This window comes from Camarhynchus parvulus, chromosome 17, assembly GCF_901933205.1.
Source record: "Camarhynchus parvulus chromosome 17, STF_HiC, whole genome shotgun sequence".
NCBI classification, from domain to species: Eukaryota; Metazoa; Chordata; class Aves; order Passeriformes; family Thraupidae; genus Camarhynchus; species Camarhynchus parvulus.
The window spans coordinates 4,004,324-4,030,093 of NC_044587.1; the positions used below are offsets into that span (position 1 = coordinate 4,004,324).

General features: G+C 45.1%; 1 protein-coding gene across 2 annotated transcripts in view; it reads left to right on the top strand.

Moving 5' to 3' along the window:
• Nucleotides 1–18: 18 nt before the first annotated feature.
• DDX31 (DEAD-box helicase 31) overlaps nt 19–25,770 on the top strand; it is a 43,257-nt gene continuing 17,505 nt past the window's right edge. For both annotated transcript variants that reach the window (XM_030961547.1, XM_030961546.1), the window contains exons 1-17: nt 19–58; nt 746–999; nt 1,184–1,259; nt 1,644–1,687; nt 2,054–2,124; nt 2,389–2,453; nt 3,201–3,245; nt 4,570–4,611; nt 5,376–5,440; nt 6,231–6,350; nt 6,615–6,721; nt 7,443–7,678; nt 8,024–8,200; nt 10,636–10,695; nt 16,565–16,615; nt 18,580–18,719; nt 24,052–24,133. In XM_030961547.1, the coding sequence (XP_030817407.1) occupies nt 23–58; nt 746–999; nt 1,184–1,259; nt 1,644–1,687; nt 2,054–2,124; nt 2,389–2,453; nt 3,201–3,245; nt 4,570–4,611; nt 5,376–5,440; nt 6,231–6,350; nt 6,615–6,721; nt 7,443–7,678; nt 8,024–8,200; nt 10,636–10,695; nt 16,565–16,615; nt 18,580–18,719; nt 24,052–24,133 (1,671 nt within the window). In that variant the 5' untranslated portion in view covers nt 19–22. The remainder of the gene's footprint in view (nt 59–745; nt 1,000–1,183; nt 1,260–1,643; nt 1,688–2,053; nt 2,125–2,388; nt 2,454–3,200; nt 3,246–4,569; nt 4,612–5,375; nt 5,441–6,230; nt 6,351–6,614; nt 6,722–7,442; nt 7,679–8,023; nt 8,201–10,635; nt 10,696–16,564; nt 16,616–18,579; nt 18,720–24,051; nt 24,134–25,770) is intronic.

Below are 25,770 nucleotides of genomic sequence, written 5' to 3' on the forward strand. Positions count from 1 at the left end.
CTTGCGGAGGAGCGGGCGGGACATGGCGGCGGGCGTGGGGATGCGCGGCCTCGGCAGGGTACGAGCGGAGCGGAGGGGAAGGGAAGGGAAGAGAAGGGAAGGGAAGGGAAGGGAAGGGGGGTGGGGTCTGCAGGACATGGGACCCTGCGGGACAGGGGACACGGAATACGGGATACAGGAACTTGCGGGACAGGGGACACGGGACCCTGTGGGACATGCGGCCCTGCGGGACCGTGACCGGGCGGGGGGCAGCGTCCGACAAGTTGTTAAATGGAGCTTTTGGCTTCTCCCCCGCCCGAGCCGGGGCTGATCCGGCACTGGGGCTCCTCGGGCAGGGGTCGGGCAGATCCGGCTCCTCCGAACCCCAGGAGCTGCGGGCAGACGGCGCTGCCCCGGCTCACCGCGTTCCCTTTGACGGGCTGCGGGCGATGCTCTCCCAGCCCTCTGCTTCGTCTGCAAAAGCTTTAAAATGATTTTGAGAGAGGTTTTTAAAGCATGTTCTGCCCAGCCACTGGAGAAGTTGAACGGAGTCCTTTAAGGATGAGCACTAGATTTGGCTTCAAATTGCGCGTGGCATTTCAGCAGCGTCAGAAGGCTCGTGGTGGATCTGCTGGAGTAGGAGTTGTGTAGCTGCAGAAAGCAGCTTTGATTTCTTTACTCATGGAGTGGGGGATTCCAAAAATAAGGCTGTGATGTTTGTGTGTTAACTCCCAGTCGGTGCTGACCGGTTTGTTTCACTTTAAAGCAATCTGGTGCTCTGAAAAGGAAGCTGCAGTCACCACATGGAAACCCACCCGTGAAACGCAAACGTAAATTATCCATAAACACCTTCAGGAAGGGTGCCACGGAGGCTGACAGGAGGGAGGAGGGAAGCTCATCACAAAAAACTGTTCCTAAGAAGCAGCTGACTGACAAACAGAATGAAAGCCAGAAGAACAAACCTTTCATCAAGACGTCCAGCCTGTTTAAAAACAACCCAGACATTCCAGAAATTCACAGGTATTTTAGATAAATGGGAAAGAAGAACCCCTTTCAATGCCTTGAAATTCAGGGTCTTGAATTCTTGCCCTTGTTTAGCAGAGCAGTTGCTTGGCAGATGAAGTTTCATTGCTGATTATGTAGAATGGTGTTCTATTTTTAACCCTACTGTTTGTTTTGGTGTTGTTTCTCCTAACTCTAACAGAAAGGAAGTGCAGCAGGTGCAAGAAAATGTTTTCACTACAGATTCCTTCAGCCAGCTGGACCTCCACCCACACCTGGTGAGTGGCAGGAGGGCTACCATGCCTCAGAAACATAGGTTTTTGGCTGGAGGGCAGCTCAGAGAGCCTTTATTCATGGTGACCTGGATATTTCACCTGATTTTGTTACTCAGGGTGCTGGTCCATGTCCTGACCTGTCCCCAGACACAGTCCCAGCCCTCTTCACTGTTTACTGCTGTAGTACCAAAAAAGCCATAGAAAACCAGCAACTGTGTAATTCTGATTAACTAAGAAGTATTTTGAGGAGATGGGAACTTTATGGACCAGTTATGCAGAGAATAAATGTCAGTCTTCTGGGTTTTGTTCCGTCTTAGGAGTACAAGAAGTAACAAAAGGAACAGTTTGACAATAAAACCTTTATTTCTCTTTATTATCTCTCTCTAGATCTCCACAATAAACACTGTCCTAAACATATGCAGCATGACCAGGTAAGCAAATCAGTATCAAAGCTTTGCAGTTTACCCCTAAAAGCCAATCACCTGTGATTATTTCATTATATTTAACGGGTTTGTGAAGACCACAGTACCACTGTTCTTTTTTCTATTGGGTTTGTGGGCACTCCTGCCTTCTGGTTTGGTACTTGAATCATAAACCCATCTGGTTTGAATTTATCATATCTGATGCCTGCTCAGTGGTTTTGCTTAGAAATCACCTCAGCTGATGCAGCTGCACAGCAGAGATGAGTGTGGGGAATTTGGGGTAAAGAGTTTTGAGTCAGTCGCTGTGTGTTAAAATCTTGGAATTCCATCCTGTGCTGCATCTGCATTTCCTGCCCTGCTTTGTTTGTCACCCAGTGTTCAGAAGCAAACGATTCCTGTGCTCCTGCAAGGCAGAGATGCCCTGGTGAGATCTCAGACTGGTTCAGGTCAGTGTTGAACTGTCTCTGTCCTTCCTTAGGGTGTGTTAACTGCATTTATTTAGCTAGATCTTAGTGGGGTAGCACCACCTCTCTTTTCTAATTGACCCTTTATTGAATTGCCTGTTAATGTTCCATTCTAGAAACTTTTCCAGACTCTGACTGCAGTTTTAAGAGTGGTGGGACAAACGGGGCTTTGGTTTTCTGGAGTGTTGTAATTGCCACATATATTTTTTTAATGGAAAGTTTTCTTATTTTCTCCCTTTCAAAAAGGTAAAACTCTTGCCTATGGGATTCCACTTGTGCAGTCTTTGCAAGGAATGGAATCCAAAATACAGGTAGGTCCAACAGCACTAAATAAATTTGCTTTTGAAACTAAGATGAATAAAAACAAAATCCAGCTCCTGTAGTCATTGCTGTCTCTTTTTCATACAAGCAATCCACATTCCTCTTTATTTGTACATGTGACAGATGGGATTTTCCAGTTACAAATCAATGTTAGCCATTCCCCATTGCTCCATGCTGCAGGATAAATTGGAAATGGCCTAAATTATCAGGTGTGGAGAAAGTAGAGAGCAGAAGAAATGGTCTGTAAGAACTGAAAACAAAGGTTCCTGTTAGGTAATCTTTGGCATGGGGTGGGATTGGGTGATTGCTCCCAGTTTGGATCATACACCAGAAAATGCTGCTGCAGATCTTGTGCGTTTTATGGAAAGGGATCATCCTGACTGAAGGGTTGAAGCATTTCCTGCCCATCCTGGATTGTCACTGCTACCTGCAGATTGTTGCTGTGCATCAAGCAGGAGAGCATCCCTGCAGCTCAGCAGCACAGGAGTGAAACAATGTGTGTGTGCAAGGAAATGTTGGCTTTGACTGTGAGCAGCTTTCCCAGCAGGGACAAGAAGGTAGTGTAGGACTGACACATGAAAAACTTGATTTTATAAAAGCTGTGGGGCAGAAATACCCTAAAACATCATGTACAGGCTTGCACTGAAGGCCTTCAGTGCTGGCTGAGAGCAGGGAGGTGTGGAAGGGCTGTGCTCAGTGCTGCCTTCTCTCAGAGCCCTGCTCTTGTGTGTTTGCAGCGCAGTGATGGCCCCTACGCGCTCGTGCTCGTCCCAACCAGGGAGGTAGGTGGCTTTTCCTTCCTCAGTCTGTCTGAACACTGATTTTTGGCGAGGTAGGTGGCTTTTCCTTCCTCAGTCTGTCTGAACACTGATTTTTGGGGAGCTAGGTGGCTTTTCCTTCCTCTATCTGTCTGAACACTGATTTTTGGCATGTGGGTGTGGGTCCACCAGAGCTCCCCGCATCAGAAAACACTCTCAGATCACTCTCCTTTTGTTCAGATCTTGCCCTCACAGAAAGTGTTGTCATTTTTTAGAGTAAGAAAGGAGTTTCTCAGTTCTCCTCCTGCAGTTGGAAATCTTTGTGGAGGCTGCAGACCCTCTGTGCCTCAGTGCAGGGGGAATGAGTAAAACCAATGAATTCAGCTTTGCAAATGTGTAACTTTATACAAATATTTCATTTTCAAAGCTGTTTATTCAAATCCATAAGTGAATGCTGAAGCTGAGGCTTCCAAGAGTTGGTTCTCCACTGAACTCTTCTATTTAATTTATATTATTTGCAATTGCAAAGGCAGTGTCAGAAAAGGTTATCAGCCTTTTTTATTTTTGTTTGGTATGTCAAATGATAATAACTTCCATGTGGAGAATTGATTGCAGATATCTCATTTGGGGTCCAATATTTTATGCAGCCTGCAGTACAATATCTCTGCTCTGTTACTGAAAGGAGAAGGCTCTGAAGCTATTTAAATTTTTACAGCAACAACTTTCTGCCTCTTTAGGATGCCATGTGAATACTAAGCATGAAGGAAACTGCGTGTAAACTCATTTAAAGGGCTGCCATTGAGAGTACTTAGGAAGATAATTTGTGATTACAATTGGTATTACTTTGCAATGGAAGCAATAACCTTTCTTGAGAAAAGAAATGCAGAAAGATCCAGTGGCACAATCACTCCATGGGTCAGGTGAGGAACTGTGAGGGCTGCCTGAAGAGAATTGACCTATGTGTTTCCTTTTCATGGTGTTTTTTTCCCCAGAATTTCTATAATTTTCCCTTTTATTCTTCCTCTGGAGCAAGATCTGTGCCTGTAGCTTGTTTTCTCCCCAGGTCATTCACAGAAGCCAGCAGAAGTCTCTCTTGTCCTGAGAGCTGGCTCGTGGAGCTGAGCCAGTAGAGAGGTTTTTGAGCAGGTCAAAATACAATAAAAGAGAGATTGTTCAAGAGAAAAAAATTAATAAGCAGCTTCTAAAAGAAAAACTAAGAATGCATTTAGAATTCTGATATACATAGCTAGATTAATTTACAGATTTTTGTGCCATGGGGATTTGTAATCCAGCTTTTTAGTCCAGAGAGACTTTTTCAGAGCTCATTTTCTTTTGTTGATTTCCATAGCTTGCACTCCAAAGTTTTGATACAATCCAGAAACTACTTAAGGTAAGAATTCAATGCTCTATGTTCTTATTCCTGTAAGGAGCTAAACAACTTCAGTTCCTGTGAATTCAGCTGGAGGTTTAAGGAAATCCAGCACCTGGCAAGATGTATGGTCCTTAAAGATAAATGTGTATAAGTGTGTGATTTCCCTATGGCATGTTTTAAATTATTACATGAGCAATTAAGTGATTAATTATAGCACCCTAGTTGCACATGTGCTGATAAACAAGCACAGTTGATTTTCAGAGCCATTTGTTTGTAGAAATACCTTTCATTGTCTCAGGCTGAGTTATGAATGGAAACTCTGGTGGTGACAAGGACCGTTTTACTGAAACTAATACTGGCCAGATGGGTTTCAGATGGGGAGCAGGACTTGGGGAACTGCTTTGCCAGCTGAATGACTGGAGAAATGAGAAGGCTTTTAAAATCATTAAATGATAGTGCTTTCCTTGTAATTGAGGCAGAGTATCTTACTATTGGGCTAGAAGGTGTTTAAATCATTTATTTATCTGATCCATATTTCCACCCCCTCCTCATTTTTCTTTGGAATAATAGGGTACTTCCTCATTATTTATAAGTCTTATAAATTTATAAGTCTTAAAAAGAGACTTACAAGTCTTTTTTTAGTGCTGGAGCTGTGATCACATCACATGCACACTGCTGTCAGCCCCATCCTCTCTCTTTTTGCCAAGAAACATCAGTTTTTGATTAGGCTTTGTCTTGTTATTAAGAAGAATCATTGCTGGTCTTGGTTTTCTTTTCTGTAGCCATTTACCTGGATTGTGCCTGGAGTGCTAATGGGGGGAGAAAAGAGAAAATCAGAAAAAGCCAGGTAGGAAAACAACTTCTTAAATTGTATTTTGGGTCCTTCTACTCTACAGACTCTTTATCTGCTACTCTTCTTCAGAGTGTTTTTTTTTACTGGGAGGGAGGATGGTGAGCTTGGATCAAGCTGTGATCCCCTGGATCTTACACAGGCATAGTGGCTGGGTCAGCAGGAAACATTCACTTCCCTCTGTTGAATGTGTTTCTAAAATGTTGATGAGCCTTCTGAGAAGATGAGCTCTTGTGTCAGTATTTTTTTTCCCTCTCCTGACAAACACCTGTATTTGCTTACCACCAACTGTATTTGTTATGGGGGAAATTGCTTTCTGGAGAAGAGATTTCCTGGTGTTAAAAATTCCTTTCTTTCCCCTTTTCAAGAATTGAATTGTAAGCTGGTAATCCAAAATGGAATTTTCATTTCTCTCTATATAATCATACACAAAAAGAAGTTTACTCTTGACAGTAAAACAAGTAGTCAATTAGAAAAGAAAACCTAGCTGGGGTGTTAGATTTTTTTTTAATATTATTAATATTTCTTTCCACCCTGTCCTTAGCACTGAGTGTGCCTCTGAGTATCAGAGTATCAGTGATGATCAAGGATAAATTTTAGCTGGGCAAAACAAATCAGTTTTTATCAGTAAGAAGGTGCTGTCCCTGATTTTACTGTGGTGTTTTTTCCCTCTGTAGGTTCCAGTTCCACACTCTGGGTCCTAGTCCAGCTAACCTGCATAGGGTTGTTTTTTCTTTCTTTTCTTTCTCTTACCTGGGTTTTATTTTTTGTTTTTAAATCTGCACAGGTTAAGAAAAGGGATAAATATCCTCATCTCCACCCCTGGCCGCCTGGTTGATCACATCAGGTCCACGCAGTGCATTCATTTCCGTCGCACTCAGTGGCTGATTATTGATGAAGCAGACAGGTAAACCTCCAAGTGTTCCGATATGGAGAATTATTACAATACCCTCTGCATCATAATTCACTAAATATCTTTTTAAATTATGAGAGGGTGTGATTTTAATCCATTCATGCTCAGTGGCCTCAGCCAAGCACCAGATGTCTGGGATTAGGATGAAGTACCCAGTTTGGACAGATTGTTGGACAATTGTTCATTGCAAAGATGTCATGCAGTATTAAGACTTTCTCCTTCCTACAGCACCTTTAACCATCTCTGCTGTTTCTGTAGGATCCTGGACTTGGGCTTTGAGAAGGATGTGGCTGTGATACTGAATGCTTTAAATGCTGAGAGAGAGAGACGTCAGAATGTGCTGCTCTCAGCCACCCTCACCGAAGGTGGGTTATGGACAGATGGGGCCTCTTGTAGCTGAATAATGCACAGACAACTGCAGAATACTTGGTTGAGTCTGCCTCTGTTGCAGCCCAGTCTGAAGCCCTTTGCAGTAGTGGAATTAATTTCCTGTTAATTTCTGTTAATTTCTTTGCCTTATAGCACTTCCTTTGTTACTGGAATTTCTGTCAGTGTATGTTCCATGGTCTCCATGTATGTCTCCCAAATTCCACAGCTTAGTCACTACGAACCTGAAATTTCATTTGTTTGCTTTACAAATGCAGAATTAAGGCAAAAAGCTAATTGCAAGAGAGCTGTTGTATGCTTTGCTCTGTACCACACAAGCTGCTGAGGCAGGAACTGAGCCAGGCCTCCTGACTCCTGCACTCTTGACAGAGTGAAGATCTGCTGGGATTTTCCCCCACACATTTAAAAGTAGGCCTGCCAAATGCTGTCTGTCCATAAAGACATTCATAAAATGTGTAAAATAGCACAGTCAGCTGGAGTAGTGTCTTGTCAAGGTTCTGGTGGAGTCCATAGCAGCTAAGCCTGGTAAGCCTTAAAAAGGCTGAGGTTTGTGAGGAGATGCTGTCAGTGTCTGAGGGTGGCTCACTGGGTTCTTGCCCTCCACTCCTTTTCACTGCAATTGTGTCATTTGGTTTTCTCTGTGGGTGCATCATCCCAGGCCAGACTGGGCCTCACCTGTCTCTCATTTCTGTGGTTTAGGAGTGACACGCCTGGCTGATATCAGCTTGAATGACCCCGTCAGCATTTCCATAGCAGATGAAATCCAGAAGGTGCCTGAAACAGCAGCACAAACAGATAGGAAAGCCAGCAGTTCATCAAACTGCATGGAGCAGGAAAACTTTGCTGTTCCAGAGACACTCCAGCAGTATGTCATGATGGTCCCCAGCAAACTGAGGCTTGTCACGTTAGCAGCTTTTATCCTGCAGAAATGCAAGGTGAGACTCTGTTTGCATTTATATTACTAAGTAGCCCTTTGGCCTTTCCAACTCCTTTATCTGCTCCTCTGTTGAGGATAGCATGGATTAGATCCAGGGCTTTGAAGTGCATCTTGAACGACAAGAGAACTGAGATGCTGTTGTGTCTTTCATGCTGGCAGAGAGATCCCCGTGCAGCGTGTACTCATTCTTCTGTTGTGGGCTCTCTGTTTGGTGTCAGACTCTGTAATCCTTTCCCACATAATTATATCTCCAGAAGTGTAAACCACCTGGATCTTTTCATGATCTGGGAATTAGGAGAGGCCTTTGAGGAAGTGGTCATGTGCAGTTCTCTTGTCCTTGCAGTTTGAAAAGCGCCACAAGATGATCATCTTTTTCTCCAGCTGTGAACAAGTGGAATTCTACCACGAGCTCCTTGCAAAGGTCCTTTCAGGGGGACCAGAGTCAGAACAACCTGGACGTTCACCCCTCTCCTCTGTGAGCTTACATTTTCTACGTCTGCACGGCGACATGGAACAGGAAGTAAGCGCTCTCAGAATGTCAGGATCCACAGTTTTATTCCTTTTTCCCTATGATTTATTATGTAGCTATTTTGGGGAGGAGGGCAGAAGAGAGGACAGAGAGTCATTTCACCTCTAGGGGCCTCAGTCTTCCATCTGCTAATGAGAATAAGGATATTGTCCCATTTCTGGAAAGTACCTTGGTAACTGTATCTGAAAAACACACCTGAAGAAGCAAATGTGTTATTTCAGCAGGCAGAGCCGCCATTCTCTATTCCCAGTGGGTGCACTAAACCATTTATGGGTCTGTGTTTCTCTCTCATGCAGTCAAGACAGACTTTTATGCCAAAGGAAAACCTTATCCAAGCCCCAAAACATTATTACTGTTGTAATAATAAGTTGTCCCCATTAAATGAGGCTGGGGCAGTTTGGTTTTGGTTTTGACGAGCAGTGTCTTGACAGACACTGCTGTTTTCCCTGGGATGGAATAATAGCATTGTAACAGTGATTACCCCAAAATAGTGTTGGACCTATTGGAGAGGTTGGACCTTGCTACAGAGGCCTGAGAGGCCAGGAGGAGAGTGTCAGATGAACTGTCACTGCAGAGTTTCTCTCAATAACTATGAGACCTCTCTTGGAAGTTCAGGCCCAGATCCTGCCCTTGGTCTGTGATGGAGAGAGCTGCTGCTCTACTCTGAGCTGCACAGCAGAGATGGTAAATGAATAGAGCTCTTCTGAAGCAAGAGGTGAAGAGCCATTGTTTTTCTCACTCATTCCCATCCTGTGGAGACCAGAAACATGTGCTTTGCTGTCCCTGCAGTCTGGCCTTTCCTCAACCTGCCTGCCTGAGCAAGTGAGCAGGCCTGGTCTGGCCCAACTCTACCCTGACCAGCTGTTAAGCCAACAGAACACCACTAAGTAGCTGGCACCAGGGGAAGGGTTTTGCCTTTTTAGTACCCAGTGTGTAATTAGTGCTTGATGTCTTCAAATTAAGAGCATTAATGGAGCTAAATTGTGGATCCCATATGGTACTGCTGAGCACGGCTGCTGTCATTGTCAACAAGATACAGCGTGCTCTCTTCTTTAATTTTTGTCAGCAGAGGGTTCAGTGTGTCAGCAAGGCCCAAGTTTCCCTTCTTTTCTAGAACAGCACCTCTAGCTGGGAGTCAAGTGTGTAAGGTTTCTTCTCTATCACCAACGTAACACTTAGCTCCTAGCCAGAACTCCAGAGAAAGGCTTGAAACATGGAAATAAGGATATTTTGGAAGGCGAGCAGGAAAGGGAGTGTAGGTGCAGAGGTGGTATTGGCAAGTGAAGACCAAGTTCTGCTGAGAACTTTGATTATTGGTGCTCAGGGATAGCAAATATCATTGTGATGTAATGTGAGTTGTAAAGTCATTTTTTGTGGCTTTCATCAAGGAAAAAAAACACACCCCAAAGCTGTTAGTTAAAATAACTGGAATGTGCTTGGGAAGGTTTGGGGGCTGACAAAGCAGGAGGCTTTTGAAGGGAGCTGAGGGGCTGTCCTGAGTTCCTGCTGTTCCCTTTAATGGCTCAGAGACTGCTGGGGGGTAATTTGGGATCTGGGTGCTGTGGCTGGCCCTGCCTGTGGGGCTGAGCTCATGTAAGGAGTGGGGGCTGCAGGTGTTATGATGGTGCAGAGCAGAGATGGGGACAAGGCTGGGGAGCACCTGCCTCTGACCCTGGTGGAAGGAGCAGCCTCCATCCCAGTGTCATCAGCCCCATTGGTGGCCTTTGCGAGTACATGCAAAAGGCATGGCAGGGAGCCTCCTTTCCCCTTGGGCAGGGATTTCTGGCCATCTCTCCTGCCCTGTTACTCTGAAGCCTTGTGCCACAGCAGTTCACTGTGTAGCTGAGCATCCCTGACACTCAGTAATTCCAGAGTCAGAGCAGTGGCTGTGTGCATGCCCCATTGGGCACATGATGAGGCTGATCTCTTGTGATGTGATTATATCACTGTGTCAACAAAATGGGCTTATCCTGCCCACCGTGTGACTGGACAGACAGCAGTGAGCATGTCCAGCTTTGCTTGTTTCCACAAAAGCCTGTCTTGCCCATAAAGTGTGCCAGTGCTTCTGTTGGTGCTGCCTAATCCTTTGTGGATCCCCTCTCCATGTCAAACAGTTCCTGTTTGCTGGCACACACAGGCTCTGTTTCTGTGCAAACCATGGAGGTGTTGGCTGCTCTGATTTGCCCAAATGCATCCAGGCTTCCCCAGACACTGCCCTCCTTCCTGGGACCACACCTGTGTGCCACAGATTTTTCCATTTGCAGGAAGAGGCTGACTGGCACTTGTAAGGCCAATTCCTTTGCTTTTGGATCTGTACATGATCCAGTGAACAAGACACAGTTAAATTGTTACTTTAGCTAATTTGCTTTGTGTTTGATTGTAGTGTGCATAAGCAGTCTTTTAATTCTTCCTTTTCAATCTTCTAGGAAAGGACAGAGGTATTCCAGGAGTTCCTAAAATCCAAGACTGGCATCTTGCTTTGCACTGTGAGTAACTTGGAGTCCCTTTGCAGCTCCACACTAATGGGCCTGTCTGATCCCTAAGGGTAACCAGAGGAATTGGCACTGAGCTCTAATTCCAGCTCACTGTCTGACCTTGAGGAAAGTCATGTCCTTTTTCTGCATCTCACATGTTCAGTAAGGACTGGGGCCTTCTTTGCAAACCATTAGCATGATCTTCTGCTGAGCTACCATATACAGGAAGAATGGATGTCTTATAGTAGAGGCCACCAAGTATTTTGCTTGGTCTTATGTCTGGAAAAATCTGTTCCTTTGAAGCTGGAACCTTGCCCCCTATATGCAGCCAGTAGAATGCAATCCTGATTTGCAGTGTGCCCCAGAACTGCCAGGAAAACTGGATGGAATGTGCTATTTCCCATCTTAATAACTACCCCAAGGTTAAAAACAACCACCTGCAGAGGTGGGAAGGGGAGCCCAACCAGAGAAGGAAAAGCACATGCTCTGCTGCTTGCCTTGTGCCCTTCAAGCTCCTTCCAAGGGTGCTGAGGGTGAAATTCTTGTCCTCTGCTGAAGTTTCCTGGCACCCTTGGGTTGTGGTGGCACCTTTGCCTCTCACTCCTGACCTGCCAGGGCCACAGGCTGCTGCAGTGGTGCAGAAGGCTGCACGATTTGCTCTCTAATAGTGGCAGCTGTTGATCTGAAAACGTGTGAATCTTGGCGATTTCTACCCACAGCAAACCTGTAAATTACAGCGATCGGGAGTAATTAGAGCTGAGAAACCCTCTCCAGCTCTGAAATGACTCCTGTTCTTCTGCATGTTATTCTTAAAGGAAACCAGTTGCAATTTTTTCAGAGTGTGAGGAGCTGAATTTTTTTCTTTTTCTGCCCACAGTTCAAGTTATGAGTGCCATGTGTATAGGAGTGTTTGTTTTACCATTGCCAAATTATTTATTATGTCACCTGTAAAATTCTACTTGTTACCTTCTGGTCCTGCTTTGTGTGTACAACCTTTCAGTGGTTTGATCAAGGTCAAAATGCATCTTTGCAATGCATAAGTGGAACTGTAACTCAGTTCCCTTGTATACAGAGGTAATACTTGAGTGTCAGAACTAGGGAGGAGAGTAGAGCTTAAATCTTTCAGTGGCGTAGATTGTTTTGAAGATAAAAAGTGTTTGGTAAATTCTGAAAAATAAATAGCTAAACTTTGTTATCCTTGATGCACATAACTGAGAAACGTCGGGTACGTATCTTGTTTTTGAAATTCCAATTTAATGGGTTTGGAAGGAAGGTAATAAATGCTCAATTTTAGACAAAGAGGAAGCAAAACAATTGCAATCACTAGGCTAGCAATTCCTGGGTGAGAAGGTTTGAAGGGAAAATGCAGCCTGTGACAGGAAAAATCTGTCAGGAAATGAGCAACTGTTGACAAGGTAGGGAGAATTTGGATGAAGAAATCTCGGTGGATGGGATTCCCCTCTTGAGACACTGGAGATGTGTTTTGATTTCTTGCTGTGCCACAGACAGGTGAACATGGAATTGGGGTGACAAGGCAAATAGCCACACGTCAGTTGAGCAGCAATAGCTGTGTGTTTGCTCCTGATATGTCAGAAGTGGGGGGTAATGGTCATAAATGGGAGATAATGTGGAGTAACCTGGATTGCCATGACGAGGGTGGTGTAAGGTAACACATTTATTGTAACCCTCCTCCTTTTCAATCTAAGCTGCTTTGCATTTCCTGCAAGGCAGGGATGCAGCTCCTGCCGGTGCTGGTGACTCTGGCTCAGCTGGCACACGGTCAGCACGTTAAGCACAGTGAGTTGTGTGTCTTGAGTCCAAAATCTCCCTGTGCTTCAACTCCCCATCTGTAAAATGGGGAAAGTAGCACAGTTCCATCTTACAGAGATGTTGGGAGGACAAATGCATTGAAAGCAGGAGGTGGCCTGTTACCACAGTAATGGGGACCATATGGACACCTTAATATAGAGATACACTTTGCACCAGTCCCACATTACAGGTGCCTCCCCAACGCAGATGTCCAAAGGGCAGCCAGGCTCTGTGACCACCTCCTGCCTCTAAGGGCATTGCTTTTTCTGACACTCTTCTCCATATCAGAAAAAAAAAAATCTGTAGAAAGGTGGTTCTGTTCTTTTCACTGTGAAATCGTGTTTTGTGCCCACAAAATTTTGAAACCTGGCTCACAAAAGAGCAACACAAATAATGTTGCCGTCCTTCCCTTGTCCCTTATGCCATGTTCTCCACCCATCTTTCCGCTCTAGTAAGCAATGGGACCTGCTGTTCCTTTTATTAATTTGCTCTATGTCATATGTATATTAATATAGCCCATAAAATATTTTTGCCAGACAATATAAGCTGGCAGACAAGAAAATAAAGAAAGGCCATGTATCTCAGAGGGTCTCATCCAGATTTATTTCTCTCTCCTTCACTGAAAGTTCTTTGCGGCTTCCTTTGGGATGTGCCTTTTAAACAAGTTCATCTCTTCCAGGGAGGGAGGAAAGATCATTTGGAGATTGTTTGCTGTTTACTCAGTCACGCTAACTCATCTTGCCAGTTTTCTGGCGGCCCCAGCCAAGAGCTTTCGCCTCTGACAGCTTCTGTGCTCTCCCCTTCCTCCTCTGATTACGCAGCCCAATCTGTCACCCTGCCGACGGGGGTCTCTACCCTGCTGATGGCTTTCCACACTCGGCTGTAATGACTTTTGGCAGGCCGGGAAGGCGCGAGAGCTTCTTCCCCAGCTTGGAGAGCCGTTAGGCCCTCTCTGCCTGTTAGCTAAAGCACTTTGTGAGGTTCTTTGGTAAATAAATGAGTCATTTTAATCCAACTGACAGCCTGGCACCTGAGCAAGCTGCCTTCCATCTGTACTTCTAGGCCTCATGTAGGCAGCCAATTGTCAAGCTCAGGGCCTTCAAGACCTCACCATTGAGTGTCTTTCAAAAGCAACTTTAGCAATTTCCTTTGCCCTAATTAGATTGTGTGAGAGGGACTGAGCAAACCAAGGCCCTTGCAAAACTTTAGTGGCCCTGTTGGTTCTGATCTTCTGCAGTGACAGGACTCATTTTCAGTGTGACCTTTTTGCCCTCCATTCCCTGGCACCCACCCCCTGTACCCCATTCTCTGTACCCCATTCTCTTGGACCCACTCCCAACCACAAGCCCGTGCTGGTAACATGAATTGTTCAAAGCAGAAATTTCAGCTTTTATAGCATCCCTCAGGTGGATTGTTCCTTAATCCTGTGCCCTTGTGTGCCTTGCAGTTGGGATCAGGGCAGGAACGTGGTTAAGGCTTCAGGTTATCGTTTAAACTGGCACTGGTGTAGGTTTGTTTTTTGGTTTTTTGCTCCCATGTGTTGGTCACTGAAGAACTGGCCCTTCCATTGCCCATGGAGAGGAGGCAGCAGCGACCTGCCAAGGTGTCATATCCTTGATTTCCCTGTAATTAAGGAATGGTGGTGTGAGGTCACACATGGAAGGGGCAGTGCCATCTGAGGCAGTGGAAAAGAGGGAGAGTGGTACACTGGAAATCTCTTGGGCTTCTTGAAAGAGTATTGGCAGCAGGTTAGTGCTTCTGTGTGTGGAATAAATGTAAAACTGGATTGTTGTTGTTTGAGCTGTGTTCTCTCTCCTGGAAAGGTGCCCCACAAATATTTTTCTAAAATTCTGAGAAGTTGAAACTCATAGGCCCTGCCAGCAGAGGAAAGCACATCAACTCAAACTTTTACCCTAGTCCTACCTTGCTGCTCTCTACCTGGGTCTTTGAGGAAAAGGAGCTTGAGGAGACACAGGTGGACTGATACTGAGGAATCTTTCAGAGTTTGCAAAACACTCCAATTACCAGTAAATCCCAAGAGACTTGTGAAAGAGAGCCAAGGGAAATCCCAGGAGAGCAGCTGCTGCTGTGTGTCAGTAACAACTGAGTGGAGTTGGTGGCACTGTGAAAACGATCGTGAATGCAAGGCTGGTGATGGGAGAAAGCCTTCTCCTAAAATGTCCTCCCTGGCTGTTTATGAGGCTTTTAGTGAACCTTTTCAACTTGGGCAAATGCACATGAAAATGCTGGGAAATGTTGAGAAAATTATCTTGGAAGAGTAGGGAAAGAATCTGGGTGGATGAGAGGGATGGCTCCTGCCTGTGCTGTCCACTCCTCATATTAGAGGTGCTCCAGACCATAGGGCTGTCTTGGTTGTTGGTTTATTTTGGGGAAACTGCCCTGTGCCAAGGTCAGAGCCCTCTCCTCAGACATCCTTTCCCCAGCTGCTGGGTGTGAGGAAGAGCACAGGAAGGGAAAAGACCAAAGCCTTGTCAGCTTTGGTGGAAGAACAGAGCCAGCCAGCTCGGAATCAGCCGTCAGCGTTCCCGTCTGATCGTGCTGCAGAGTTTATAGTCTTGTTATCCTGGTAACTGCTGTACACGCTTCCCAGCTCCCCTTGATTTATTTTCTCCAACCTCCTTTAAATGGCTTTTTGTACATCTGTTCATTCTGACTCTGGGAACAAGTCACTCCTTAATGAGCGTGTTGGAGCGCGAGCGTGCGTTATTTCGGAGTGGGCGCTGTGGAAAGTGGCTCCTCTTTTACTGCACCCGGAGCCACAAAACAGCCTGGTTAGTGCTTATGGGAAGGCCTTTGCTGCCAAAACATCAGTTTCCCATTCTTTTAGCGTGTGTGGGAGTTGCATGAAAACACTTCAGTGGGTGGCTGACACATTTTTAGTACATTAAGCTCCTGCTTACGTCCTTAATATATTCTATTTTGCAACTAGCTAAAAGATACATGTGTTGCAAAACATTTCCTAACAGACTTAAATCTGCACACCTGCTCTGCTATTGCGCCTGGTGAATGTAAAATCCAAGGAGTATGTGAGGACATTACTAATGAACAGAAAATCAAGAGGGAGATTGAAATGTGTTTGCGCTCTCTGTTTTGGGTAGCATTTAAACTCTCTTTTCTCTCAGAAGGGGCTATGTTTTTGGAGATATCTGGCTGTGGATAACTAAAGGGTCTCATTCAAGTCCTTCTCCAAGTTGATGGTGTTTCTCACCAGCTGACGCATCAGATAACACCTTGACAGCAGCTTCAGACTCTTTTCTTCGTAGCTGCATTTTGTTTCTCCAAATCAAAGCCAGACTGGTGCAAATCTAAGGCATAGCTGAAGTCCCCTCTCCTCAAGCTGTGCTCCAGCTTCCTGCAGATTGTGCTAAATTGTTTATTTGCCTTTTATTTTAGGGCCAGATGACCTGCAAGTCATCTGCTCCTCAACTTCAGACCATCACCTAGGAAACAAGTAATTATTTGTAGGTAGAGATCAGTGTATCCTTGGACGTTCCACCCAAGGCCAGGGATTCTTGACCATTGGCCTTTATGGGTTTTTTTCCCTTTTCATCATAAGCAGCCTGATTTTAGTACTTAGATTTGCTGTGGATAAAGGTGTGCTCAGAACTAGTGCTGCCTTTCAGAGATTTAATTCTACCTCTCTGTGTTTGGGTGGTAGGTGCTCATGAGCAGATCTCTTTTCATCAGTGAAACAAACTGAAGAGCCAAAGGTATCACTACCATTTACACAGTGGGCTGTAGCAAAATGCTGTAATTCAACACCACCATCCTGAAATAGGTGTTTGTGTCCTCCAGGCTTTGGGCCATAGTAGTGGAGCATTTTTGATTTCATTTTTGATTGCATTGCATTTTTGGCTGCCAACAATCCTTAAATTTTAAAATCTCAATGTTATTTCTGACCTTCAGTCCATCTCTCCCCAAATTAGACACATAAAATTCCTACTTCCATAGCCAGTTGCTTTCAGGCATAGTTGGCATCCCAGAAGACTCCTCACTCTGCTGATTCCTCCAAAGGATTTTTACTAAAGTGATTTCCTTATTCATTTTAAAGGATGTAGCAGCACGGGGGCTGGACCTGCCTCAAGTGACCTGGATTGTACAGGTGGGTTTGCTCTGTTTGTGTTAACTGCAGCCCTGCACAGATTAAATCCCTTCCCAGTCCAGAACCTTCCTGCAGTTTGCTGGTCTTGGTGCTGATGCCTACAGGTGTGGGAGACCCACAAGTTCCTGACTGCAGGACTGGGACTCTGGGTTTTGCTAGGATAAAGCATTGCTAGGATAGCCTTGGTCTGTTTTTTTCTTTAATAACTGATGTTATCAGAGTTTCTCCTGGCTGGAGATGAAGCACCCTCCATTTCCCCACCCAGGAAGCCAGATTTTGTGAAATCCTGGCTATCTCTTGCAGTTCTGTTCCTGTTTTCCTGAGCTTGCTGGGGAGGCAGTTCCATGAGGAGTTTAAGTTAATTCCTAATGTTAAACATTGAGTAGCCCAGTAGCGTCAGTGCAGTGACCTGAGTGTTTTGAGTAAGGCTTGGCTGGGTTGGGGCTGAGTAGCTGCAGGCATCCAGCTTCCAGCAGAACTGCATGGTTCAGATTTTCCCTGAAGAAAACAAGCCCAACAAAACCCCACACTGCTGCATTGCTGTTGACAGAAGTACAGTCCTAGGGAAAAAAAAAATAGAAACAAAGGAAGATGGATTGAACCTTAAAAATAGCAGCCTGTCGTTTCAAAGAGGAGGCTGAGAGCATGAGACAGATTTCATTTCTATAAAAGATTTATAATTAAAAAAAGGTTAGTCGAATAGAGGAAAAACTGATCCAGAGATTCACATGTATCAGGCGACACCTGGGTAAAAGGAACAGGGCACAGAGCCTCAACAAAGCTTTTTAATTTCTACCTCATCCCTTCAGGTAACAAATTTGATTTGATTTTTGTGTTTTTTAAAAAAAGAATGATATTGTAGCAGCTAGCTAGTCGATGAAGGCTGTGGAAGTGAAGTCTTTAATTCCCAGATCTGTATATTAATATAATTTAACCAAAGATATAGTTGCCAGTGTTAGAACGCAGTGCAAATTACCTAAAGCCCTGGGAGACTTCTGTGTGTCCAGAAGGCGAAATCTCAGCTGTCCTGAGAGCTGTGTCCAAGAGCAAGGACCTGCAGGGAGCAATTAGATTGCTCACAGCATCTTACTCACACCTCTAGCCAGTAGAAACTTTGCCAGAGGGCACAGGTATAAACACTAGAGTGGGCTTTGGTTGTTGGGTTTTTTCCAGTTAAACTGCTGAGGGCTCATTTCTGAGCAGTATCTCTGTGCTTGTTCATTTTTTCCAGGAAAGAGAGGAAGCGGGGGGAAAGAATAGGGGGAGGTTAAAGAGTGGGAAATGTGTCACCCTTTATCAGATCTTGCAAATGGCTGGGCAGTTTTGATTCCCAGTGAGGTAAATGAGAGGCAGTGCTAAATTTGGGGGGTCTTTAAGGAACATTTTCATGGTGTCTGGTAGTTGGACAGGGAAAGATAGTTGCTACCTGTATCATAGACTGCTGAAAGCACTCCCTCCTCTCTCTTAGATTTATTCTTCCCTGTAACCAGCTATGATTTGCTTTAATCCAAACAAAGCAATTTAGCCCAATTCCAAATTGGCATCCGTTGTTTTATGTTTTGTGGTTTTTCTCCCAAATACAGAACAGGCAGCTCCCTGCTCCATGTGGGCAGTCCTGGGCGCTCTTTGGTGTGAGATTTGATTAGATTTGATTTTTTTTTTAGGGGAAGCAAACGGGTTTCTGTATAGAAATAAAATGTAAAAGGCAGAGAGAGAGACACTGAGATGGGGAAACTGTCCTATTATCTGAAAGTTGGCCAACATGTCACATCCACATGTCAAAAACCCGCCGCGGCTGAGGGGCTGAGTGATGGTTCCGGGGATGAGGCGAGTTACAAACAGCCCAATTCCTCGGGAGGTGCAGCGAGGTGCAGCGTGGGGTGTGCCTTTTGTTCCAGGTGAGCGGGCTGGGTGTGTGCATTCTAATTAACATCCTGTTAATTGCTCTTTTCCCCTTCCTGAAGTACAACGCTCCGGCTTCACCTGCGGAATACATCCACCGGATCGGGAGGACGGCGCGCATCGGCTGCCGCGGGAGCAGCCTGCTCGTGCTGGCTCCTTCAGAGGCAGAATATGTCAGCTTGCTGGCTTCTCACAAGATTAAGTGAGTCAGAAACGCCAACAAAAGTTTCAGCTCATCCTTGCTAATTAACCTTCCGTGGCACTTTCAGCGGGACTGTGTCTCGTGCAGGTTTTAATAAGAATTTATTAATTCTCGTGATCCAGGCCTGGCCCCAGACTAGCAAAAGGAGAAGAGGGAAGTGTGTGAAAATCATCAGCCTGACAGGTTGTGCATGAGTGAGTGTGTGTGGTGAGGGGCAGGGATAGTCGGAGATCCTTTGCACTCCATTGTTTTCTCTCTGGCCCTGGGTTCAAATCTATGACAAATCTTGTGACTGTGTGGAGATCACAAGTCAAACGAGCCTGTCAGATGGTCCCTGGCCCTCTGCCTGCATGGCACCATATTGTCAGAGACTGTGCTGGCCCTCTGGGAGAGACCTGCTGGGGAGCTGTGGGTCATATCTGCAGTTGGTTGACCAAGATGTGTTGTTTAAGTGGCTTGTGACAGGAACAGGAGAGGCTTTGGCAAGTGGTGAGAGCCCAGTGTGGTCCTGGTAGGCAAAAAGGGAGGGTGGACTCTGCAGACCCAAAGTGGGGCGCGCTTCCAAGCCTACCTGGCTCTGGCTTGGACTTGGGAGTAGCAGCAAGGAGAGCAAGCCAGGCTCAGTAAGAACCAGGCCAGTGTGCAGTCAGGTACCTGATGGCTGACACATGATGAGATTTTAGTCCAGCTCTGCTTGCACAATGGTCTTTTTGTAGAGAAAACCCACAACTGGCTGCTCAGCATCTCTAGGCAGGATCTCCAGCCTCCTCAGCAGCCAGCTGGGTGTTTGTGCCTCCCCTTGCTCCCTGCTCTGCTGTCTCTCAGCGTTTGAGAACATCAGCAGAGTCCCTCCAGTGTTGTAGCAGTGTTGATGGAGCCCTGTACACTCATGCACAAATTAGTTCCCTTTTATTTCTTGTGTTTCTGTCGGGTGGAGCTGCTTGGAATCGAATTTGGTTTTGCATCCTTGAAACAAACAAATGTTGGCAGTAAATACAGGCTTATTCTAGGCTGTGAGCCATTTAGTGGTCTAACAAAGAGCCATCCATCATCCCAGGTAACTATCTATTAAGCAGACACCAGCGAGACATGGAAGGCTAAGCTGACAGGGTTTTTTTTCATGTAACAAACAGCATTGACATTTAAAGGTGAAATCCCACATAATTGTGAATTTTTAACTCCAAGTAGAAAGTTCTATTTTTCTATTTTATAATATTTTGGTAGTGTTAGAGGAAGGAGAGGGAAATTTCCTTCCTTTTTATTTTAATTGTTAATGCTTTTATCTAATGTTGTTGTTTTTTAACAAGTTTGGGGAAGTGTCACTCAGGCTGGTAATTACCTCTGCTAAGGAGACCTGTTGTCGAGCTGGCCGTGGTCTTCAGGATCTTGAAGACTCTGAATAAGCAGGGGGAGGTTTATGTGAATTTATTTTTCAGAGCCAGACAACGCTGGGGATTGCCTTTTCTTGTTTTGCTTGTTTGTTTTACATTCTGCAGATGAAGGACTTGTCAGAAAAGAGTGTAATTTACCTTCCTTGACCCCCATTCTCAGAGGGAAGGCAGCGAGTGCCTGCCAGGCACGGGGCAATCCGGCCTCTCTGCTCTTCCCACACGGAGGATGAGGAGAAGGGGCACTGGGAGAGAGCAGGGAGCTGATGAATTACTGAGAAGATGCAGGAAGGCAGCTTGAAGCTCAAGGCAGCAAGTGCCATCAGCACAAATTGCCGTTACCCTTCATAAACAGAGCATTATGGTGATAATCCTGACAATTTAATTCAGTGTGAGGGTGAAAGACAGCGTGTGTTGGACTGTCACCGAGCCTCTTAAGCACTGCTCATTTCTGTTCCTTTACCCTAAATCTTTGTACCCTCTGACTTGGTCTGCACAAGTTACTTTAGTTTGCTTTTTTTTTCCCCCCATTCCTAGCTTAATTTTTAAATCTCTCAGGTTTTTGTCGAGGATGAGTGTGTGTTGTGAATCTTTTTTTTTTTTTAATTTGTTGGGTTTTTTTTTTTTCCTTTTTTAAATGAAGTTCCCGCTGGGTTTATTGAAATGTAAATACTTCATAAAATATGTATTTTGAAGAAGACAAAGCATGAGATGTGTCCCTGCAGCCTTCAGCTGGTGTAAATGAGCAATGCTCTGCTGGTTTACAGGGGATGAGGATCTGACCCAGAGTTTTTTCCTAAACCCCTCCACCCACCCCAGCATGCATGGGAGTAAGTCCAGGAATGTTGAGAGTCGGAAGTAATGAGAGCAGACGTGGCTTTGTTCCTGGATGAAAATCCACTTCGGAATTAGAGATGACTGCCTTTGAAATTGGAAATCGCTTGCAATTAATTTTCACCGGTACCTGAAGCCTCTCCTTGGCTTCCAGTGTGGAAAAGCAGCGTTAGCCTTTGCCAAAACGATCTCACTTTGGCTCTGCTGAGATCACTAATTCCTGTTGGGGCTCAGCAAAGCTGCCTCCTCTCTCTGCAACTTTCAGGTTGGGCTTTGTGTGCCTGGAAGTTGTGGCGGCTCTGCCCAGCTGTAAATGTGGATGTGCAGGCACGTGCACACTCATGTTTTCTCTCCATTCCCTCTTAAAAAAAAAAAAAAAAGATAGACTCCAAAATGTTCTGTCTCAGCTCCAAGCAAAACTAACAGATTTCCCTTCAAAGGGAGGAGGCAACAAGCAGAAGAAATGCAAGGTTTTGGTTTGGTTTTTTTTTCCTTTATGTCTCTTCTAGCCCCTTCAGCTGCAATCTCGCAGCGCCTGCCTCGACAGCTATCAGATAATTTCTTTATCTGCTAACAGCAGCCTAACTAATTTATAAAGGAGGAGGCATCACCGTGAAGGCACGAGTCGTTTCCCTCCCTGCTCCAGTCATTTCCCTCCCTGCTCGGGGGTTGTGCTGTTCCCCTCCCTGCTCCCTGCTGTGAACCCAGTTCAGGGATCTGTTGCTGGCGACAAGCCAGGGGAGGGGAGGACCCAACTCCGACAAATCAATGTCAAAGGTTTGACATTTTCATTCATAGCCGTGTCAAAGCAACCTTTGCAGGGGGAAGGGGGAGGTCTGCTTTCCTCTTGCTTAAGTGGTTACCATTTATGTTTTAATTTGCTGTTATACTTTTCAAAACCAGACAGAGGAACCCTCAGTTGTCATTTTATGCTCCATTTCCCTTTCTCCCCCATCGCTGCCCTGCCTGTTTCTGCATCCTCTGTGAAGGAATCTGTGCATGGGGTGGCCCAGCTGCACATGATGGGGCTGCTCTCCCTTGTAGGATGTCCTGTGGCCACTCTGGCCCGTCCCTTCCAGGCTGGATGGCTGTTCCTCTGCACCTTCTCCTTGCCTTATGCTGTGATGCTGAGTTGGCTGAGGCTGAAAAGGGAGGTTGCAAAAGTAAAGGTGTTTGTTGCTTTAGCTGGGAAGGATGGGGAGCAGGTGAGGATCACAATATCCTGTCAAACACTGTGACAGAAATTCATCCATTCCTGCTAGCCAGATGGTAGAGAGCTTGGAGTGAAAAGAAGATATCCTTGTTGTTATAATTTCTTTCTGTACTTTACAAATTGAAAAATACCAGCAATGCTTCCTTTCAGAAACCACAGGCAGCTTTCTGACCAGCTGGGATTCAGGAATCTCAGAACTGTTGGACCCCAAAGATCTCTGTCTTCCTTAGATTGGTTTAGTCCCAAGTGAACTACTTGGCTTCTTTTCTAGACATGACCTTTGCCCATTACTGAAAATCTGGGCCCACAGACATCAGCTTTTATGGTCTGAGTAATTCCCTTGGAAATGGGACCCAGTTTGGATGCAGCTGTAATATTAATGGCCTGGAGCTGCACAGCTGTTCCTGTGCTGTCACCTGGGGTGTGTGCGCCCCTTAAGACAGTGTTAAAGAGGACAAAGAATTTCTAGTGTCCTGTAAATGCACCTTTAAGCAGGACTGCTCACTTGGAAATGGAGCAGGTTTCTAAGCATTTCCATATCTGGGCCATAGCAGGACCCAGCAGTGTCATGCAAGCAGGACTGGAGAATAAATCATCTGGTTGAGCCTACAGGAGGAATGTGAGTCGACAGAATGAAAATAAATGCCCAGTGTGAAGCCTGGCTAGGACAGCTGAATGAGTCTCCTGTATTTAAAAAAAAATGCTGTGGAGTCCCTAATGGGTTGGGCTTTGGCTTTGCACTTCAGATGAGAGGGGAGGTGAGTTCTCAGAGCAGGAAAGGAAATCAAGCTGTGTGTCTGGTGTCAGAGGTGGCTTTTGAGGCTAGAAATGAACTGGAGGTGAGTTTGTCCATTGGGAAGTGCCTGTGAGCTCCGACCTGAGTGAGGTAGCAAGGAGCTGGAATCACACAGGATCCTGTGGGAAAGAAAGAAATGTGACCAGAGGGATGGAAGCTGCAGGGAAATTGGCTGATGGGGAAAGTTCCTTGGGGTTTTGTTGTTGCCCTCTGAGCTTGAGTGACTATGAGAGGAAGGAGCTGTGTCTTCACACAGCTTTAGTTTCAGCTCTTTGGTGTTGTGAGTGTGGTCATTATTCATGTGTAAACATGAAAGTACCATCCTTTGAGTGAGGGTTAAGCACTGTGTCTCATTCCAGGGACTCTGGGATCTAAACTGGAGGAGACAAGATGTGGCAGGAGTAGCAAACAAAGTGGAGCAGGTGTTTCCAGCCTGTGGCTGCCTCAGTCAGTCTCTTTCTCGCAGTTACACAACCAACATTCTGCTCCTGCCCGTGCCATTGAGTGAAAAAAGAAATGTTGGACAACCCCTGGGTTCAAGGTGGAGGTTGCAGATCTTATTCTTTATAGTTACCAAAAAAAATATACAAGAAGCATTAATGTTATGAGCTGCTTCAGCTCTATCTTGAGTTTCTTTTGGTGAAAAGAACAACCAGGTGCTTCCTAATTGTTCTGGTGCTTCTCAGTGCAAGGAAAGAAAAATTATGAAAATAGTGGAAGTATAATCCAATTTATTTCTTTAATCAGTTCCTCTTGGTTGAGAGCCAAGGAGACTTTCAGTGAGTGGAAAGTGCACCCTCAGTTATTTTGATGCTCTGCTAGAATCGGAGTGTGTGTGCGTTGTTGACTTAAAACAGTGACAAAATTGTGGGTGAAACTGTGTCTCTGTGCCACTGAAAGCAGGGGTTTGGATTTTAGAGTAGTTCCACTTCCAGGGGTGATGAGGGAGTGTCTGGGCTGAGACCTTGTGTATTTCAGGAATAAATTCCCAAGCTAAACTGTGAATCTCAATTGTTTTGCTCTCCATTACCAGTCTGTGACTCACTCCAGGCTGTGTTTCAAAGCAGGAGAAGCAGTAATTTTTTGTCTTTGTTGCCTCAGTGTTTCAGAGCTGAAGATGGAGAAGGTGTTGGCCACCCTGATGAAAGATGATCGCTTCAAGGTGCACAGACCAGGACGCAAGGTGAGTTCCTCTGCTGCTTTGGAATTGCTCCAGTTTTCACTTGCCAGTCCAACATCACAAGTGTTCCCGCCTCAGTGTCTGCCTTTACATCCATGATGTCAGACAGTGTAAATAATTATAGAACTACCTTATATCACAATTTTTCAATCTTTTGTTGTTCCCAGAAAGCAGTTGTTTGCTAACTCTTCAGCAAATATCTTTGTAACAGGCAGGGAAGGTTTCTGGATGCAAAAGCTCTGTGTTTCTTCCCTCACAATGTTCCTGTTTTTCCTGTGTTTCTGCACTAAAATACTGTTGGAGATGACAAATGGCTCTAAACTTCTCTGAAGAAATGAAGAAAATGCATTGGGTGATGTGTTACATCAGGGTTTTTATCATCTCTATTTACTTGGAGCCTGAAACAAAGCTCCCTGGGTTGACAGGCACCTTTTTATTGACTTGGGCAAGCTTTGGGTCTGCCTTCAAGTTGCTAATTCACAGAATTCACTCATTTGCAATTGATGTCTCGGGCATTGCTGCGCTCTGGCAAATTAAATCCTGCAAGAACCTGCATTTTGAATGGAAGTCAAGAATGTGTCAGGCATGATGCAGCACACACTCTTTTTTTCCCTCTTGTTGCTGTTTTGCCTGCCTGTGCCTTTGTTACCCCGTGTCTGAGGCGCCTCGTTCCCGGTGCTGGCTGGTGGAGCCCTGGTGTTCCTGGGAAACACGGCCTGGGAAAGATGTTCAGTGTTCTGCACTCACACACAGCCAGGTCTGAGCTCAGCTGAGATGCAGCTCTATTTAAAGCTCTCTCCCACCACTGGTTTTGGCTGAAATCAGCCTGTAATGCCTGTGTTTTAAATGGGTCATGCCGAGGATATCGCCTTGTAACAAAGTTGTGCTTTGTTAGTGCAGAAATTATTTTAAATAGTTCCGTGTATAAATACTTTCCTTTTGTCCCAAATGTGCTTATAGGGAGAGTGACTTCAGATTTCCTTTGAAGACTTTTTCAATAATTCCAAAATTGTACTTTAAATTTGTTACTGACATGGGACAGAATATACACTGTTCCAGATATGCGGACAAATGTTATTTCATGGGAAGTGGGAAAAAAGAAAACATGTTTTGTTCCAGGCAATTTCAATTTAAGTTTTGAAAAGCAGCAGGAAAAAAACCCTTTTTAGCAACAAAAACCTAACCAAGCCTGTTTGGTATTTCTACCATGCTTCCAAATTGTCAAATACTCTACACATTTAAGCAGAGAATTTTTTTAAATACACATCTTTTGGCTTTCTTCCTTTCCTTTCCAAAGAGCTCTAAACCCAGCCCCTCTTTGAAAGGAGCAGTTGCTGGTTTGGGCAGTGCCAGGTGCTGCACAGAAGGACTTGGTTCCTTTTGCTTTCAAAGGTGGGATTAAATTCCTCTTTTCCCAATGACATCAAAGCAAGTGGGATTTTGCTGTTGACTTCACTGGAGCTGAGATCCATCCACTGTGGTTGTAGGATGGTTTTTAATCTCTCTCAGGAATTTAGAAATACAGAATAACCAGTTTTTATGTGACTCAATCTGAAAGAACTAGGATTTAAGAAAAGAGTTTCTCTTCCTGGGAGAAACTCTGTATCATTTAAAGGGGGTGGAATCACAGCAGTTCTGTC